This window comes from Galleria mellonella, unplaced genomic scaffold, assembly GCF_026898425.1.
Source record: "Galleria mellonella isolate WM207_F2 unplaced genomic scaffold, CSIRO_AGI_GalMel_v1 utg38, whole genome shotgun sequence".
Taxonomy (NCBI): Eukaryota; Metazoa; Arthropoda; class Insecta; order Lepidoptera; family Pyralidae; genus Galleria; species Galleria mellonella.
In genome coordinates this window covers 2841347-2863556 of record NW_026442090.1, presented here as the reverse complement: position 1 = coordinate 2863556, position 22210 = coordinate 2841347, and the positions used below count along the sequence as shown (strand labels likewise).

Here is a 22210-nt window from a genome sequence, read left to right as displayed (position 1 = left end):
AGGTATATGCTGTGCGATAAGAGAGCAAAGGGTATCGAGGGGACGATACAATACGTCACAGTGTTCATTACTTATCTATATGTTTGTTTTGCATATTGACTAGACATTAGATAATTACTCATTCACTACAATATTGTTATGTGTACTTCGTTTTGAATTAGTACTCTTTAAATAAATATATATATGTACCTATAAATAAAAAGAAATAACGGAAAAATTAAAATAAAAAAATACCTAATGATAAAAAAGATTCCTTCCTTGACAAAAGCCGTAGGTAGTAAATTTGATATACCTAAGGAATGTCAATATTTATCACGTATTTATTCGCATAGTGCAGATTACAGGCGCTAGAAATATTTGAGCATAGTCTGGTAAGGTCCGAATTGTTATATTTAAAAAAAAAACGCAATTTTCATATTTTGGATACTTAATCTTTTGTAACTGGTTTTAATAAAAAAAAAGTAATAATTTTACCACGAATGGAGAGCAATTTTTTTACCCTATCTACTGTCTAATTCAGCATGCAGTTATAGCCGAGATGAACTTTAATCCAAATATTTATTCGTTATGCGCACAATACATGTAGGTATCTATTAAAAATTACATGCATTAACACAAACGAAAGGCACGATTAAACGTGCGCGTTTAGCTTGAAATATTATATTTTAAAATTAAATATATCCTAGAGAAACAGCGTATTTACATTTAAGATTCATCCCTATAAGAATATGAGGAGATAAGAATGTTTATTTCCTACTGTATAAGTAAGATGTGGACGTGCTATTTGTTACACCAATGTGGACTATTAAGTTTTAATAAATCTATATTAGGTATATATAGGATTGTTTGAACATTTAGGTAGGTATATACCTAATATATATATTAGAGGGGAAAGGGATTGTTAGCAATGGAGTTTGACAGCCCCATTGCTAGCAATATCCCTTATTAGGTCGACCTCCAAGTGGTTCCTCCTGGAAACCATCGTGAATAATTCTTGTTGAATTCGTCACGGTGGGCTAACTGACCTGCTTCATCCTCACCTATCATCCTTCATTGGTGCCTCGCCGGTGTATACCGTTAGCGCGGGTGGCGGCGGGGTTACCATTCCATTATCACCCATAAAAAAATTATATATATTAAGGTATATTTATAAGGTAAGTAAATTTATTGACGAAAGCTTTTTAGAATATTAATTCAAACAATTTGAAAGTTTACAAAATTTTTAGCGCCATCTGTTGTAAAAGTAGATTATACAATTATGTTATGTCATGTGTTTAATAAGTAATATATAATTGTATGTAATAAAGTACAGATGTCGCTATTCATAATAAAAAGATAAGCTTTAAAAAGTCACAACGATTGAAGCACTTTTTTTTTATATACGACTAAATTTTTGTCACCTACTTCGTATATGTGGAAATCAGAAGTAGGGAAATCAATAAAATAGTCCACTTATCGATGTTGTATGCATACACCAGTTTTTAAATTGCACCTACAGGAATGCTGCAGTAAAACCTTTTCTAATTTGGTGCAGTAGTTTTTGCGTACCGGACAAACATACAGATAGACACATAAAATTGTAAAAGATATTATTTTGACTTTTATTGCTCTTGTTAAATAACCTCTTATATAAGATTTTCTTAAACATATTCCATCTACAAATATCGTCTAATTAAAATTTTATTATACAAATAATAGAGTACATTGAAAGTTAAGATATTATGAATAAGTTAAAACAAAAGATTTTATTTATGGTTGTTCTAAGTACTCTCCTCTACATTTTAAAAGAATTTAATAAGAATTTTAATCTTAGCAAAAGGTATTCAAGTTCATATTATTATTTACATACATATATACGAGTAGCATTGATGTATGTGAATAATATCTTATTGTAGTATCTCAGTCTAGACCATAGATTCTCAATGTGGCTTGTGGGCGTTTAAGATTTTCAGGGGGACAGTGAGTAACCTAGAGAGTAGATAAGTAAAGTTAAGATGATGAAGGACTGTCAAAAAAATATATTGGTGGCGGTGGGCAAAATAAATTTAAGAAACTATGATCTAGACGGCAATTTATAATATATACCTAATATGTTTAAATCAGCCTTTCCCAAAGTGGGCGATAACGCCCCTTGTGGGCCCTGCAGGCCTAAAGGAGGCGGTAAGAGACCCAGAAAAAAATGGGGGCGTTATGTAGAGAATTGGGGGGTGATTTGTTGATCTTGAAGTAGTAGTGGTTTTTAACTAGGTGAAAAAATGGGGGCGCTAAAAAAGAATTTATTCTCAAAGTGGACAGTAGACAAAATAAGTTTGGGAACTCCTGGTTTAAATCATCATCAAAGGCTAAATGTTTATACATTAAAGTTTGCAGAAGATCATTGGTAAATGAAATGTACAAAACAGGACCCTGAGTTATACCCTATAGGTCTAAATTTAAACAAGACTAAATCATAGCCATAAATATTTATGATCGGTGAACAATTTGACAAGTAAGATAGAAGTAAAAAGAGACGTGACCCTAGAATGCCTGCCTAGATGACCTAGATAAGTGTCTTGGCCTCGTCAACTGCTTTAGAAAAATCAACATGAATCATATCATTACTATGTCATTATATATTTATTATGAGAAGATCGATTGATCATGTAAATCGATTTATATATATACTAAATGAAGTGAATCTGCACTAATAATAGACGAGACCTTCAAAGTTGCTAGTAATATTATAAAATAGTGCTTACAGATCTTTAGATACAAATGTCAGTTGCACTGCCTGACATTTAAGTATAACTAATTGATTTATTTTGGTACTGAGCACTATTTTGGTACTGAGCACTATTTTGGTACTGAGCACTATTTTGGTACTGAGCACTATTTTGGTACTGAGCACTATTTTGGTACTGAGCACTATTTTGGTACTGAACACTATTTTCGAAATTTAAACAAGTCACGGAAACCGTACGATGACAATAACTGTTTAAATTTTCATTATCATCATCATCATCATCATCATATTAGCATTTAACTATCAACTGTTGAACATAATCCACCCTCTTCGGGATTTTGTCAGTAGTAGCCACGCTTTACAGGCGAATTGGCAACTGCAGTTAGGCTTTGGAGATGTTTTAAGAGGGACACTGCCCATATATCGCCCTGTTTAAATAATACCATGATACTGCTATAGTGGTTAGAGGCTTACTCAACACTATCATACAATTTTTCATAAATAAGGAATGAATGAATTAAATATGATATATCATCAGGTCCTGTTCCTTTAATGACATTAACGAAAAGTTTTAAGTAATTTAATAATTTCGTGTTTGAAATTTAAATAATACAAAGACATTTAATTTTTTTTATAGGTGTTTTTATGGGTGAAAATGGCAAGGTAACTCGGCCTGCGCTATCGATATACTCTGGCGGGACACCGGTGACAGTTGATAGGTGAAGATGAAAGCAGATCTGTTGGCGCCTTGTGACTAATTCAATACGACTTAATCACAATGGTTTTCAGGGGAAATCGCGTGGAGGTCGACTTAATAGGGTATATTACTAGCAATGGGGGTATTGACTCTATTATTAACAATCCCTTTCCTGCCAAAACATTGGGGTCGATTCTGTGGTACCATTCTTATTTTTAAAATTACTATTTTAATTTTGTACATTACTAAAACTACTATGGTGTGGACGTAAAGTTTAAGGAATTCTAGAGGCGGACCAGAATTATAGAAAAAATACACTTTTAATCATTATATTATAAAATCATTTCAGCATTTTGCATCTATTATTCTACTAAGTAGAATCTACTTTATACTTCTCGACTGTCAAAACGTAATTATATCGGGCCATACACTATCCATGTCGATAGACCTTCAGCGGGTCAGATTAAATACATTCTAGGGCCAGAGTTGGCCCGCGGGCCGTACTTTGCCCATCACTGGTGTGAACAGTGGACAATGTTCAGGTACAGATATTCCTATAAATTATATAATAATAATCAATTTTTGAGTTGTGTATCTTATTGAATCTCTATATAAAAATCCTCGGTCACGATGTTTATTTACGCTAATCTCCAATATTGCTGAGCTGATTTTGTAAATGTTTTGCATCAACTTCAGGAAAGGATATTTTTTATCACGATAAGAACAAATGTATCTAGTAGCTCACAGTAAGAGCTAAACCAATGTTTGTGGATTCAGCTTCAGCAGCTATATTATATCGTTATAAGAATATAATGGACTGTCATACATTATAATCCATCAATCTATTTTATGAATTAGGTATGTAGGTCAATAGTCAATACTAAGATCACTGATAATGTAATAAATAGCCTATATTTACATTAACCTTGTCTCTATGCAGTGTAAAATACAAAAATCTATGTAAAATATAATTCGTCTTTAGTTAAATAGGTAATTTAATAAAATTTGCTATAAAATCGCCAATTTTGAAATGATTTCCAAACAGAGGATATTGGCAATTAATTTGATTTTGTTTATGTGTACAATTGTGAATCGAATTTGATAACTATTATTGCAGTCAATTTTGTAGATATTTTGAGTCACGTATTTTGGCGCAATAACGTATAAATTAAATATCGATTATCCAATATAAAGCTAATATCAAAATAAAGAACCTGCCCCTCTAGACAAAGAAGAAACAAACCTATTGATAAAATCATTGTTGCTAGCGAATCCATGAGATGTCTATGGTGAGATAGCAACGTACGCTCTCTTTTTCTTTCACATATCAGCGCTGATCAAAGCGATTCTATTAATAGATTCGTTTATACTTTGTCTAGAAGGCTAATCTTCTGCCAATAATGTTCAGAGGAATCCAATATATAAATATCGGAGCCGTATAGATATCACTATGCTTAGCAAAAACTATTAAACTATTCTAATAGTATTTTTTAATCACACTAAAATTTCTTTGATACTGTATATTATCGCATTTAGTGAAATAATCATTCGAATCTGTTTTCAATATTTTAATAATACTTCTAATATTATTACCAATAATCATTTTTCGTCTTACGTAAGAAGTTTACGTTTATAAAAATAGTAATCAAGGTTTTGTCTAAGTTTTTTTATAGTATCTATCGGATACAAGTCGACAGTCCATCCGAGGGTATACAAAAGTCTCTAGTAATATTATTAATATTATTAATACTTTATACTATTTAAAAAATATATTAATATGTAGTAATAGTAATCTACTAAGAGAAATTGAACTACTGCTAATAATGTATTTAATCTTCTAAGTAGATATTTTTTACTGTTGCAAATATATAAATAAAATGTACATGTATTAATAACTATATTGATAGTATGTGTAAAATAAATTTACATAAATATTGATATTATAATAAATGTGTTAACTATATACATTTTTCTCTAGTATCGTTTCTGTATGAAGTGTTCGTGTCATCATTGTTATAATATTAAAGTAAGTACCAACTGTCGAGTAACGCTTTTTTTTATTCTATACTTTATCTTAAAAAAAATCACGTTTTGTTTTTGAGAATTTGAGAAGCTCTTTTATGAATTTCTCATAGGTACCTACCTAATATCAGTATCAACCAAATAGTATCTATTTATACGTAAAGGCAATAAAATATAATAGTTAAAAAAAAATTCACATCATAATTGGGATTTTCAATTAAAATGACTAGACTGAATGTCTGTTTATTGTGCTGAAACACATATTTTTTTTTTATCAGAGAGGTATGTATACAACTGCATAATATTACTGTTGTATACAAACGTGAGTAGATTATTGATAAATAAAAAAACCCAAGACGTACAATCAGAGACTAAAAAACAGCACTAATTATTAAATAGAGTACAATAAAAAAAAAACAGACATCGACTGTGGCAAGACCAGTTATATTGATTTAAAATCTAAACCACTGAATCGATTTTGATAGAATTTCAATGGGACCAACCTGGAAATATATCTTTTTAGATAAAAAACAGAATTTTCCAAATCGGTTCAAATTCTCACAACTTATAACTCCAACTTTTATAACTAAGAATTCGATTGAAAATTGAACGCATTTGACTAAATTATGCATTAATATCTAACCAGCCAGTGACGATTGTGAAAATTCAAAAGTTTCAGAAATATTATAAAAATATAACGTCGAGATACGCAGTTTCTTATTTACGGTAAGTATTCGACTCTACACAGGTTTTGTCCAACTATAAACTACTTATTTCTTATAATTATCATCAGGGACAGCTTTAATTCTAACTTTCGTGTGGGAATGTGAATCTGGTATTTTTTGTATACATACATCAATGGGTTAAAGATCAAAAGTTTCCACGCTTAATGACGCAATGGTCGAGGAAAACATCCTAAAATTAGATGAGATGATTTTTTTTGTGTAAAAACCGCAATATATGTATGTTAATTATATAGTTTTTACATCAACTATATTTAAACATTCGAACAGCTTCTATATTTTTTTATGATACTACTAATGTTAGTTATATTCATGTATTTATATTTTTATGACACATCGTTTGACGTTATATAGTAATATTATTTTTGGACGTTTGGTTTGAATGCTTTGGTTTTACTATTGACCAATTTAAATAAAAAAATAGGAAAAAAAACCATAACAATAGTAATATTTTAAGAATAGTTTAATATGTGTAATATTGTGAAAGTTTATTTTGCGTTTCAATATGATACCTCCAAATGAAATAATTATCCTCATTTAATATTATGAATGCGAAGTTTGAAAGGATGGATGTATGGATGGATAGATTTTTGTTACTTTTTCATCCAAAAACTATTGGACGAATTTATATAAAATTTTGTACACTGACTGGTTATATCCTAACTTAGAACACAAGATACTGTATGTATTGAATCACGCAGGCAAAGTCGCAGGATACAGCTAGTATCAATAATTTTAATATCTATCTCGAGTTATAAATATATAAAATTCACGTGGACGAAGTCACAGGTAAATATTAGTATTTATATAATTATACTTTGGATTTTTTCGTTGTTGATGGAATTTTAATGCTGACCTTTTTAGTGTTTCTTATATAACGAAATCAAAATTTGTGCAAAATTTGTTGTAACAAAAAAAGGAAGTCCAGTCGAAAACCTGAGGGCCTACTATGAAATGTTTTCTGAAATTTCGGAGTCGAACGAAACACAAATTTGATGTTAAAATTACATAATACTTGACCGTTTAAAAACATTAAAAAATTTTTTTTTGGACTTTTATGGTAGGATTTATGACGAACGAAATGTTAAACTCCATTTACTGGGCCGATTTAGGTATGAATGAAAACACGAAATTGAGTACGAAATTTCGGGATATCATTTCGTGGTAGGCCCTGATTTCTTTTGAAAATATGCGTGAATATTACAATAGTAAATCAGTGAGCATTACTGAGATACAGGGATATGTTGACCGGGATAAATCTGATGAATTACTCTATTCTAAATACTGAAGTCTGTTTAAATGTAACTACATAAGTTTTGTTGAAATTACGAGTATTATAGAAACACTCTCTTAATGAAATTAGTAACAAGCCATAACTTTAAATCAATTTTATTTTATTTTTATTACTATTGGACTGCGGCAGACTTTGATGGTCCTGTCGGGTTAATTTTTTTATTTATTATTATAAAAATTCAGAATTACAGAAAACATGTTCTATTAGCATTCAGAAAACACGTAGGTTTATATAAATACTAAATACATTGTTATTCCTTTATAATTTATTCCTTTGTTTACATTTTCATTAAGTTTAAAACAGACTGTAGGTACGTATATGTAATTTAATAATGATTGGTTGAGTGGTTAAGACGTCAAGAGTTAATAATTTTACTCATTTTATATCTATACTAATAATAATATTGCAAAGAGATTAGGTTTGATTGTTTGTAATGAATAAATTCAAAAACTACACAACCGATTTTAAAAATTCTTTCACTTATAGAAAATTACATTATCAGCAAGGCTATATATTATTTTGGAAAATTCTATCTACCTAGGCGAAACCGGGTTGGCTTACTAATTTATAATAAGTGTGGTAGCACTTAAGGGTAACACTTAACGATTTTGGGACAATTTATAATAACATCATCTCAATCACTGCTGATGGGCCTTCACATTAGACTGCCATAAGGAACGGTTCTGAACTACCTGCATTGACTGACTCCCTGCAATAAATTTGAGGTCGTCACTCCATCTAGTAAGGGAGAAAGGGGTCGTCGTCCTATGTGACAATTCTACAAGCTATGTAACCAGTTCATTGTCTTTTCAGTTTGCTTATCCTATAATAAATGGATAATGAAGTAATAAATAAAGCTTGGTTTGAGTTGAAAAAATTCTGCAAATTCATGTCGACTAAATAGAAGTATGATTTAAATTTTAACGACTTTTGTAGCTCAGTAGTGGGCAAGTGGTTTTGTATAAATGAGGTCCCGGGCTCGAACGGGCCGATTTATGTAATGAATTTATCTAAACTGATTCTGATCTGGGCACTCTGTGCCTTCAGATATTACCAGTCTTGTTCCTAATAATACAGGGTATTTTAATTAAAGGACCAGGCAAATGTTGTGATTATGCGACACCTATTAAAAAAAATCTTTACCTATTTGTCGTAACATTATTTTGTTTAATTTCATTTATGTTCGTTTTATCTGTTAATTATACATTGATGAATGGTCTTGATCCACTTGCATCCACTGACATCATGCAAAACAATCGAAGTCGGCGCTCTATCTCGTGGAAACCCATTGCATATACAGTGCATTTGTTTATATGAGAAATCGAATCTTCATTCCTTTATTTGCATTCAATTTATATATTTACGGATGTGTTAATGGAGATAAAAAATACACCTACATTTTTTTTCAACAAGGTTAATTTACTTTAATGTAAAGATTTTGCAAAAAGTATAGAACCTTCGGAATACATAAGAAGCAGGATATTTGTTATTTGGCAAACACACTTCACGTACTGATTCACGTTTTTACATGTCGTTTCATTGTTTATTTTATTAGTCGTCTTCAAGGGGAAAAAGAGATGTATATCTCTGGATGATAGAGTGAGAAAGAGTAAATACAATGTTATAAAAATAGGCTGGTAGCGTAATGCGTAACTCTTAGATCCAGATTAATTATTGCAATAGCTATAAGATAATTTGCATAGGACCTTGACAAAATTAGTACGAAATTAAAACTAGATGATCCCATTTAATTTACAATAAGTAATACAAAAATCTGTTTACAACTGTCGAGGATATAAGTGTACAAAAAACGGTAAAAATTTATAAGATAATTGATGAGAAAGTATATAGTTATTTTTAAGGATGTAAATGGATTATTGCGAGAAAAAAAAGCCGACTTTCTTCTTTGCATTTATTTCATCGCTTCATTGTATGATTTATATTTTTTTCAAAAAATTCCTGTTATACTTTCTTTTTTAAATTCCATTTATAATTTTTAGTCATAATATCATTTTTTTTAAATTCCACGAGCACAAAAATTTAAACCTAAAAAAAAAATTAAAAATCGAATGTTTCTTTTATATAATGATGTATCAATAATATTACATAGTTGTTATTACAAGATTAACCTTGAACTTCGTTTTGTTGATAACAAGATTCTTATGTAGCACAGGTATATAATAGTATTCATTGATAGAAACATGGATTAGTGGCGCATAGAATATTGTCGTAGGCGGTTTCCTTAAGTTGTAAAGCACTTATTTCTACGGAACAAAAATGTATTGGTTTGCAGTTTATGTATTTGCCGTTTATTGTTTTACTAGTGTTCATTTAAAACAAATACGTGAGTGGTTTTTTTAATTGTAACAATAAATTTAAATAAATTAATATTATATATAATTAATAATTAATAATAATCGATGGTTATATTTACTAATAAAAACTTCAATCTTCTACAATTAAATTAATTTAAGCAGTTCTTTAAATAAATTTATGTATCACTAGCTTTCACCTCGACTTTACAGAGGTGTACAGAAAGAAATTGTATTTTATATTAGTGTTAATACATACATCTTTGATATTTTGGTATACATTATCGCAATTTTAGTAGTTAGTAGAGGTCTTTAATTTTTTTTTAAATAATATATATCCTATGTTACTCGCTGATAATGTAGTCTTGTATAGGTGACGGAATTTTTTTAAATCAGTTGTATAGTTTTTGAGTTTACAAACAAACAAATACACAAAAAAAAAAATCAAATATTTCCTCCTTCTAATCAGTAGTATAGATTATACACTTACTTGTAATTGATATATTGAACAAATTCAGAAAGAGGGGGTATTAAATTTGCAAGTGTTTTCTTGTAAGTATATTATATGGTACACAATTATTTTGCTAATTTTGAAAATGTTTTAAGGTAATATCGATATAATTTACTTCTCTATTGGTTCTATATTAATTGTGTTACGATTGAGGTCGTTTTTACGGAATAATTTTAAATTTAAATAATAAAAATTTTTAATTCTAAAAACCTCCACGGTTTTAAGTGCTATATAAACTATAGTAGGACGAAGATCAGTTCTTAGAAATAATTTTATTATATTTTTTTATTTTTTGAATAATAATTTATTTCAGACAATAAGTATAATCGCGTAACTACATAGTTATATAGCTATTATTTTTTTATATAATATACAATAAAGTCGCTATACGCGTCTGTCTGTTTCTCAGATCATATCTTCAAAACCACGCAATGGATTTTATTATCGTTTAGACATTTTTACAGAAGATTCTTACAAACAATACGTATATCCTAATTATATTGCATTTGTAAGAAGCCGGGACGAGCCGCTAGTTTCAGAATAAATGGATTTCAAATCCATTCGAATATGCTAGCACAACATGAAACAATCGTTTAAAATTACATATATTAATTCTCTACCTGCGTTTGTGGTAATAGGTGCAATTGTTTACAATTCATGGTTCGCGTCATATGATTACTATTGTAGTGAGTTGCCGTGCTCAATCATCGTTACTTGATGGACGTCTTTATTGCACAATCGGTTATTATTTTCATTATGCAAAGGGTTGAGACAGTATTAGTTAATTGTTTCATAATAATCACATCAAGGCTTTAAGGTTGCCGATCAAGAAAATTATTGATAATAACAGAAATTATCATACTACGCTTTTACCAGCACGGAATCTACGTATTTCTTTTTATTTTGTCGTATTTAAAAAAATCTATATTTTGCGTTTTATTTTGTTTATTATTTTAATTTTTATTGTTGTTATTCTAAGTTGACTGTAAGAAAAAATAAAAATAAACGTACACGTAATATATATTTGGACTTAGTACTTACTGTTTAAGTGCTAAGTTTACCTATAATATATAATATATTTTTTTATATATAATATATTTTTTTTATGGGGGCAATTTATAGGGGGCAAACGAGCATTGGCTCCGGCAGCATCAGATAAATTGCAGATGCGTTACCGGCCTTTTAGGAAGGAATATGCTTTTTTCATGAAGGCTACAATGTCGTAATAATCGTATATATACGTATTGTTATTGGCTGATTCAATAAATGATATTTTGGTCTCAACGATAATATACTACATATTTTTTTTCTTATTGAGATAAAAATTATCGTATCTCTTAACTTGGAGCAAATTATAGATATATACTAAAATTTGATTGAAATTGGTTGAACGGTTTCGGAGAACGAATATCGCAGTACGGGGTTTTTATATATTAAGAAGAAAAAAGATACAAAAAGGATAGAGAATAAACAAAAAGGAATACCAAATTATATAAATATTGGTTTTTATGAGCTTTGCTTTATTTGATGCCTCCTTTTTTCCACGCGGATTTCTAATATACATATGTTCATAAGGATCTTTATATATTTATATGAAATGAATATTTTGTGGTATAATACATTTAGTTTTACATACAGCTTTGAAGCAATTAACAAGTATCATTTAAAAAATAATAAAAAGAAATATTATAAACTATTATTTTACAGTCTTTATTCAAAATTTAAAATTTCTTGCTCTAGTAATTAGCGTCGTGGTTTAATTACATTTCCAACTCGCTTTCCGGAGATAATATGATAATTATGTTTAAACATCGTCAATAAACCTGTTCAAAATTAACCTTTTTATATATTATACTTTGACAATTGTAGTTTTTTATAAAAAACAATATGTTAAAAACAATTGAAATAGAACAAAAAATACATACAATACTTCAAGTCAACAGACGGCAATTTTATTTACAATTAATATAATATAAATAATAATATATAATAACAAGAATCAGCACATTTTATAAACAAAACCAAATAAATCTGAATGAGGGTTACTGGCTTACTGTTGCCTCCTATACGGTTTTTAATAAGTGTATACTTTTTTTAACTTTACTAGTTAAGTACAAGTTTTTTGTCACGTTAGTTTATCTCTGATTATATTAAACTAGGAAGACATTAAACTTGGTCGTTGCTACACTCAAAACAATTGTTTTAACACGGAAACGACGTGATCTGTATTTAACTACTGCATAATTTCATTAACAAAACCATAACAAAAATAAACTAGAAAATAATAACATTTTTACTGCGAATTAACAATATAAGTGCATTTGAAACTGACTTTTTTTTATTATTAATGAATTGAAATACATAAAAATGTTATCTGTCTTTTCCTAGTAAATTTAGTTCAGTTAGACTAATAATTCAAAGCAGTTACTATAAGTTTATTTATTTAATACTTGCTTCTATTTAATCACAACTATATTATCTTTATGTAAGTATTTATATCATATTTATGTTTAAACAAGAAAAAAATTAGTCAAAATTATCTTCACGTCTCGTACCCGATCCAACTAAACATATCTTAAAATTTTAAGTGATACAGCTTTATACAAATGAAGAGAATATAATATATATTCACAAAACGTTGCAATTACGTGTATATTTATTAATTATAAGCGGTCCGCACCGGCTCCATGCGTATTTACTAATGAAGGAAATAAATCAAATTTTCCGTTAATTTTTCATTGTCCTGATAATTACAAATACATAAAAAAATAAGCCTATAGGTGCAGCCAATCTGAAGTGTTGAGTTTACATACCTTCGGCAATTGAATTTTTATATATAGATTAAGAAATAGACAGCTTATCAGTATTCATCATTACGGGGGGTTTTGCCAGTAGTTGCCACGCTTGGCAGGCGGATTGGTATCTGCAGTTAGGCTTTGGAGATGAAGAGGGACGCTGCAGCCCGTCCCTCGCCATCCCTTATCGACTTACGACACCCATGGGAAAGGAAGGGGTGGCCTATTCTATGCAGGGACTACACAGCTTGTCAGTAGAGTTGGGAAATAGACCCATTAAAGTTTTATGCAATAAAAAATTGTGCTCTTACATTAATTGCAAGAGTTATTCACAAGTGATTTGTCAAACGAGAAACAAAAGAAATATTTCATTAAGTTAAAATATACACTATATTTTAAGTGAAACCTTTATTTAATTTGATGCAGTAGTTTTTATGCGATGCCGGAACAAACATACAGATGAACAGAAATCTTCTATTGCTCTTATGAAGACTACTCATATTAATTTATGTATGGATTTAGTCTATTTACATAGATAAATAAAACAGCAAAATTAATACGTCAAGAATATTTTATAGCTAATTAATTATGCGCTTTAACTATATTTAAATGAATATTTTTAGATATGACATTGACAGACCGAATGACGACGCGATGAGAATGAGAATATTAAAATTATTTCGACTACTGAGTCACTATAATATGGCTGTGTTTTCATTAGGGAATTTTTTGTTGTATATACTTCTCTCTATATGTTCTCATATTCCACCTATTAATTCGACACACAAACATGCAAGCATAGGGGGGAAAGGGATTGTTAGTAATGGGGTCTAATAGCAATGTACCCTACCAGGTCGATCTCCACGCAGTTCCCCTGGAAACCATCGTGGTTAATTCTCGTGGAATTCTTCATAATGGGCTAAATGACCTGCTTTCATCCTCAGCTATCACCTCTCACTGGTGTCCCGCCAGCGTATACCGATAGCGCTGGTGAGGTTATCATTCCATTTTCATCCATAAAAAAAAACATGCAAGCATAGTTGCTAGACCGCGTAAATACAAGTGGGAGGAGGTCTCTATACAAACTTCCATTTAAAGTTTCCAGTAATTATGTACATTACATATAAAAAAAATTATATTATTAATTAGTCATTAACGTGTGCCTTATTCGTTTTAATTGCGTTCATCTATATTTCAAGGAGCACAGTGAACTGGTTTAATTTTAATAATAAATTTTGCACAGGAAAGGAATAATATTTTCAAATTGAAATCGTGTAATATACTTATAACCAGAACTTGATCTACATAATTTGCCGCCTCGGACAAAATAGAATATTAACCGCCATTTAGATTGAATTGTCACGTTAATTCGCCATGAATAATATATAAATTTAGTAGATTCGATATTTGAATCTGTAATGTAGAACGCACGTGGACGTTGGTACCTACATATATTTGTGCTAAAAACTAGTTGAGATTAATGATATTTATTGCTACCTATTAGCATATCGTGGCAAGTATAATGGCTTTTTAAAGAAATTATATCAATTTTATGACTATAAATAAAGTTTTGTTATAATATTAATAGATTTTTATACATTGATATTTTTATAAATATATTTTTAATTTGCCGGAAAGTATTATAATGCATACTTGAACGGCTTTGCGTTTTAAATTTCCACCTAGTGCCAATAATCTTACATATTTAATTTTAAATTATGATTTTTACATTTTCTTATTTTATTAGTATATTAATGGTTTAATGATCGCAGGAGAAGCAGTAACGTCTTTCTTAAAGTTTCACCGAAGGCCTAACTGCGGTTGCCAACTCGTCTACCAAGTGTGGTAATTACTGGTAAAACCCCCTTTATGGGGGAGGGTTATGTTCAGCAATGGATAGTAAACGGCTAATAGGATGATGATGGTTAGCATATGACAGATAGAATTTGTTTTTGAGTTGGTAAATATAAATAATTTAATGACAACACCATTGATTTTAAAACTAGTAATTTTATTAAAAACGCTCAAAGTAAATACTGTATTAAAAAAGCAGCTAAAGTTTATAAATTTTTAGATCTTAAGGAAATCTAAAAATAGCATATTCGAAATTATTATATGAAAGATGTACAAGGTCTTTATATTATATATTAGTTTAGATTACAAGAATAACATTATATTGTACGGATATTTCAATATACACGAAGATTATAAATGATTTTTTACAAATATGAATAAAATATGTATAACTTTTTATATTTTAGAAATATTTAAATGTTAATTATAGAACAAATTTATGTAAATTTACCAGAAAAAATTACATCTATTTCATATTATCTTGCATTTGCAGTTTTTGAATATTTTTTTCTTTCATCAAAATCAAAATGACGAGTCTAGAAGTAGTCCTATTGCATTATTAATATTCTAGTTCTCAGTCAGATAAATTTATAATAATGATTCTGAAATATTAAAATGTCTTTAATTTTTTTTAATTGACGGCTAATTTCGATGTTATACATTAAGGAATGAAGATGCTCTTAATTAAAACTATAGAGAGGGAGGGATTATTAGTAATATATCTTATACTTAAATTGCTAGCGATATACCTTATCAGATCGACTTCGATGCAGACTTACCTAGAAACCATTGTGGTTAATTTTTGATAAAATTATCACAACGGGCCTGATGACTTGACTTTAGTTTACTCTAACCTCTCTCGAACACAGGTTGGGCCGCTATTCTGTTTTCAAATCATTAAAAATTGAATCTACATTAAAATATTCATGTTGTTTCAGCCAGCTACATTCCAATATGCAAGCGAGACCAGAGTACAATAGATGATTGCGTGCGTCACTCCATCGAAGCGCTGAGGCCAAGGTTGGCTGCCGGCTTGCCTGAGCTTGAAGTGCCGGGCATAGATCCTTTCTACATACCCGAGGTGTGTATTATATTTTCGTCATGTTTTCAAATTTACTCATCTAAAGAATTTTAAATAACCGCTGTTTAAAAGGTATAAAGTTACAAGAGAAGTAATTTATTTTAAAAATTTTATGTTCTTATTATTTTGCGTTTATGTTATGCGATATTCGTTAGTTTTAAATTAGTTTTGATAATTCTTCTTTCAATTAATAGTATATATTCCTTGGTGTTACTTCTATATGTATAAATTTTATCATGATTGTAGCTGCTTTTTTTTTGCAAAATTTTAAAATATGAATTAGTATTTATATTTAAATGAAATAACTAACGACTTTGTATATGTGTCAGTGGATATTAAGTTGATTTATGCAAATTTACTGTGAGAATCTTAGTAACCGCATTTAGAGACTTTATTAGATTTAAACACCAGAGGGAGACTTTGTACAAAAGTTGATTGCTTGGGTACCTCTGTCCCATTTGTGTTTCAACCGTAAAGCAGTTATTTGAATGGCTGTGTTTCGGTTTGAAGGGTGGGATATGGCGTGAATTTACTGGGTACAGAGGAATAACACCTGAGTCCTCAGGAATGGTAACGCATGGGGGGTATCATGGGCGAAACAATATACTCTGTTATGTCTATGGTACTGCTCATTTCTATAGGCAACGGTTACCACTTTCCATCAGATGGGCCGTTAGCTTGTTTGCTATTCTAAGTTGTATAAAAAAATAAAACATATAAAAAGAGGATTTTTCTTGCAAACATGACCTCTACTTTTTTTTAACTAATGTGATGTGTTTTTGGACAGTTGTGTAAAAAGTGTGGAATTTCGAAGTCTAGATTTGTAGTAGGTAATATTGGTCACCGTTTAAATTTCAGCTGAAAGCACCCGGGAATAACCCTGTAAATGTAGCGGGCAAGGATCTAAGAGTAACTGGTGTAGGCAATTTCACGATTAAAAGTTTAAGGTAAGCCACTATTTCTTTTTATTTAGGATAAAAAATGAAATTAACTGTAAGTCCTCTACAACGCGGCTCTCATACGTTGCCATGCCTGACGATCCAGATGTTATATTTCTGTAGTGCCATATCTCAGTTATTATTAAAACTGAAATGCAGTCATGTAAATCCAGTTGCTAGACGATTTAGGCAAATGATGATGAAGTAGTATTGATACGTAACGCCATCTGTGTAAAACGTAGTGTAGTAAATAAAGACCTCTAAGTTATGTACAGCTGATGCTTACGTGACGTGGATAAATAATGAAGCAATACCAATCGAAACATGTTTCATTTTATTAGTCAATAGATAGAGCTAAAATGTTTGATTATGTAACAATTAAAATATAATAATAAAATAGTATAAATAAGTTATTATTGTAAATGAAATGTGTCAAAAATTTATAGCAATATTTGTTCACCTTAACAACAACGGTCTCTCTTAGTAACCATCATCTTAGATCATTTTTGTTGAATTCAATACGATAGGCCGACTTGATTTTATCGTCATACCAGAAAGGGGTAGCGCTTGCCGACATATACTATCAGAATAGGCAGAGTTATTCACTAAAATAATTAAGAAACTTCTGTGTAAACTTTAAGGAATCAAGGCATTTCATGTTGTCTACTAGTTCGCCAGTGGGGTCAATCTGCGACACCATTCTTTAAACTTATCCCTAAAATAATATATTGGTTCCAGATTTTTGCGAAAGTATTATTTTATGAATCATCATAATCTAAGTTTATAATAATTTTGACTTAAATTTTGTTCATACTAACTACTTTCCGCAAATTTGTCTGTGTACATAAAATATTAAATGTGCTAAGTAAGGATATAACTTATCCGTGTGCCAAATTGAATTCAAATCTATTCAATACTTTTTGCTTGAAAGAGAAACAAACATCCATGCATCTATACAAAATTCTGCATTTATAACCTTAGTTCTTAGAAAAAAGATTTGGCTGTGATATCAAACTGAAATATTAATTTTGGGGATAAGTTTAAAGAATGGCCGTCAGAAACGACCCTAATATATTGTTATATAACAAAAAGTATTTAAATTAGATAGATATATAATTTAATTGCTTTACTTACAGCACACAAATAATAACAGACATAGTTAGGCATACACAATAAAAAGAGATAAAAGAATACATGTACAAAAATAGGAAAATACATAAAAAAAGTAAAAATTTATCTCTTCATTGTGCGCTATTGCTTTGCCTTTAAAATAGTAAAACACTGATTGTTGTGGCTAAATGCCAGCCGCGAAATTATCTTAAAAGAAATCTTAGTAAAAATAAAAAAAAGAAATATAATTACTTACCTATTTTTAATTCAATTATTATTATATTTATTGTGTATAATTTCAGCGTGGATCTGGATACTTTGACAATAAAGGTCCGTCTACGTGTTCCGAAACTGCACATAGATGGCGCTTATAAGATAGACGCCCAAATTTTGGGATTGCCGCTCCGTGGCGAAGGAAATCTTAAGATTGAAGCCGGTAAGAATGGACTACATAAAATCGATTATCATCTGATATTAATTCTCAGGCATGTTTTTGCGTATAGCTGAAAGTTGTACCCCTGGATCCTGGAATGGATACCAAATTATTCTGAGGTGGACATCGTCCACCCGGCCACTCTACAGATACTTATTTTGACAATTGAAATAATGACGACGAAATACAATAATAATGTTATTAAAACAAATTATTTTAGTATTATTCCCACTTCCTCACTTTTTTCTTATCATTTGTTTTAATATTTCAGTGAAATGTGATGCGGATGTTGTTATATTCACTGAAATCTACGAACAAAACGGTGTCGAGTATTTAAGGTTCACCAAATTGGACGATAACATCAATATAAAGGATTATTCTATCAGAGTAGATGGACTTTTCAACGGGGACCAAGCTTTAGGTATGTTATATCAAGTTATACCTTATTTATGGAACCTCTGATTACCTCTGCAGAAACAGATTGACGTTTTATTAAAATTTCTAAATCCTACTCATATTATTCTATTAATTATAATAATATTAAAAACATGAAAGTTTTTACTCAATCATTTTGAATTTGTATTGGATTTGAATAAAATTTAATATATTGATAAACCAAATACATAGAACACAACAGATTTACAAGAAAACAGCTACAGTATGCCTATAGCTAGTAGCTGAAGTAAAGAGTTAAAATATTTACAATTGTTGGCCAATTCGATGTCTGACAATGTCATGATTGCGTTATTGCATTTTTCTCTACCACAAGCAGCGACCGTCTTATTATTTCGTTAAAAATATACAGTCCTTTTTAAAAGCATATCTCTCGTTAAAACGGTTGATTGTTAATTAAATTATAATTAAACTTATATAATACTTTTCTTATTTGTAAAACAACGAGTATAAAACTGATTACTATATATCAGGTAGCAATTATTCATCACGTTAACGTCGATTTAAGTCACTGACTCTAAAATAATTTAAAATGGACTTCTTATTTGATTCGCAGACGTCACTTTGCTACCTGGGATATATTATTTTGAAGCAGGTCGTAATTAATATTATTTCTATTACTAATTTTTTGATATATTGAATTTCCAGGAGATGCCACTAATGCAGCCCTTAACCAGAACCGAGGCGATTTCATAAAAGTACTCAAGCCTACTATCGAGAAAACGGTCTCTGATTTACTACTAGAGATATCCAATAAAGTGGTAGATGGTATTGCTTACGACGAAGTCTTGCCTAAACCTTAATTTAAAATATTTGATCAAAAATTATTTGTTGAAAAAAAAAACGTAAAGTAAATAATATAAATTTTTTGTTACGTAATGCATATATAAGTACTTTTAAGCAAAATAGAATGACAAACAAGCTGACGGACCGCCTGATGGAAAGTGGTAACCATCACTTGTAGACATGGAACATATAATACAGTTTTGAGTTTGATTTTAATACACAGACGTTTTAATATCTATAAATTCAATGTAGGATTTTTTTGTAATTTTCACATGATTTTATTTAAAATGAACTCAAACTGTATAAAATGAAACATATACATATACGTAAGTTATACAACTCTTTTTCTGAGTATAAATATGACTTGAAAATTTATAAAGTACTGCAATTAGAATTTCTTTTTTTATATGAATATTTCTTTTGAGACTATATTGATACGTTTTAGTTTTAAGTCTATGGAAAAATGACTCTAAATTCTATAATTTAGTTCATTTACTTAATATCCATATATTAATCTCAAATTACAGTATTACAGTATGTACTCAGATGCAGAACTCAGCTGTGATTATTGTTAATGTTTTTATTTAGCACTTAATGTTTTTGACGTTAATATTTTGTTTTATAGTGAAATGTGGCAACGTCTGATATATCTATTTTATAACAAATAATTTTCAATATTACCGACAGATTTTCTTAAAAAGTGAGTATAAGATCACTTTTCAAATAAGTATTCAAGTATATTGATAAATTGTTGACTTATTTTTGAAAATTGATAGGCATTACATACGTTGCTACACTTCGTTATACAATAAGTTCGTAGTGTGTTCTATACACAATTTATAATTGTGAAAAAAAAAATGTAATGTTTTACTAACCATAAGGCATAGATAGGGTTGATAATATTCTTTATCTGTGTTTGGTAATTATTAAATTTATAAATCTCAAGCAGTAACTTTAAAAAGATGCAAAGGATTTTTTTTTAAATACGTGTGTGATATTGATTATCCATTAATAAACAAAAATATATTTTACCTCATTACTCATTTGTAATCAATATTGTAAATAAATAAGTTTTTTTTTTTTTAATGTGTACTGATTTCATAGTAAATCTTTTCCTTATTTTATTATTTTTCCATTGTAGATATTACAATCTTATTATATTATGTATGTATATATTTGTATCACAGATTGTACGACGTGAATAAATTTGGGCTTGATCTTATAGTTGTTTACATAGGTAAAAGAAAAAGTGTATGAAAGAAGAAAAAAATTACATTGTTATGATTATAACAAAATGTTTTCGTTACATGTACATTCAATGTAGATAAATCAACAAATAGCAGCGTGTTGGGTTTGCCTTTAAAAATATTTCAGGAGCAACCACATTTTAAGCGTCACAAAATTAGATGGTAAATCTCTCTCTCTCTCTCTTTTGTATTTTTGTCGCTAGATTTTAAACTTGTTCTTTATTTTACAAAGAAAAACCTGGCCGATGACCTGAATGTTTTTATCTTTTTCAAATTATGTGCCATTTTGATTAATTTGGGCATCGCGAGTTCAAAGTTTACAATATTTTTGTAAAAAATTCTCGGAATTGTCTCGTAATTGATAGATTATCTTAAAAGTGTTAAATACTAGCTTTTTATGCGACTTTGTCCGCGTGACCGCGATAAGTTGTAACCTATGTTCTTCTGCACCCCAAACTGCATGTATACTCATTAAATTCAATGACCATTAGTGGATCCGTTAAGACGCCAAGAGGTAAGAAACAAACAAAATTCACTTTTAGGTATTATTAAGGAGCGGTGGACTGTGATGAGGTGATGAAATGATGTAGACACGGAATTTAGTAGCGAAATAAATGTATTAAACAGCAAGCAAGGAACAGAACAGAACAATATGATATATGTCAAAAAATATAAAATTGAAATTACAAATAATAAGAACATTCTAAAAATAAATGTATATAAAAAAGTATAATAATGTTTAAAGAGTTTGCATTGGCCAGTCGCCAATAGATATACTTATAATATTAGGAAGAATTCAGTTAGATCTCTGATTTATGGCCACATTTCAGCTGTATTTTCACAATTTTTTTTCTCACGGAATTGCATGAGACTATGCTGTACTGTGCTTTGCCATATTAATATTATTGATCGATCACATAGACTAGCTAGTGTACTGCATAAACATTTTCAAGGCAAAATTAAATGTGCAAGTTGTACGCAAATTGACTCTACAGTTTACCAGTAATAACTGCATGTATAGTTATAATTATTTAAAACTAGCATCTACTCGTGACGTTGTTTGTATGGATATTGACAATTCTCAGAGTCCGTTATAAAAACAGTCTCGAGTACGCATGTAAGATGTTTCTAAACAGCGCTTCGTTTGGAAGTTATAAATACCTACATTCCTATTGGATTTATATTATACTATTTTTTTTTATTTTAGTACTT

General features: G+C 29.6%; 1 protein-coding gene across 1 annotated transcript; it reads left to right on the top strand.

Moving 5' to 3' along the window:
- Positions 1–9663: 9663 nt before the first annotated feature.
- On the top strand, positions 9664–20833 carry LOC113522525 (putative beta-carotene-binding protein). The gene is made up of 6 exons (XM_026908231.3): positions 9664–9822; positions 15889–16031; positions 16890–16978; positions 18382–18515; positions 18784–18933; positions 19614–20833. Exons 1-6 carry the CDS (start codon positions 9756–9758, stop codon positions 19766–19768), a joined length of 738 nt encoding a protein of 245 aa, XP_026764032.3. The 5' UTR covers positions 9664–9755; the 3' UTR covers positions 19769–20833.
- The last annotated feature ends 1377 nt before the right edge of the window (positions 20834–22210 follow it).

Coding starts and splice junctions, on each gene's coding strand:
- LOC113522525 (XM_026908231.3), top strand. CDS start 9,756: ATGTATTGGTTTGCAGTTTATGTATTTGCCGTTTATTGTTTTACTAGT. Junction 16,979..18,381: donor TTCACGATTAAAAGTTTAAG/GTAAGCCACTAT, acceptor GTATAATTTCAG/CGTGGATCTGGATACTTTGA. Junction 18,516..18,783: donor AAATCTTAAGATTGAAGCCG/GTAAGAATGGAC, acceptor TTAATATTTCAG/TGAAATGTGATGCGGATGTT.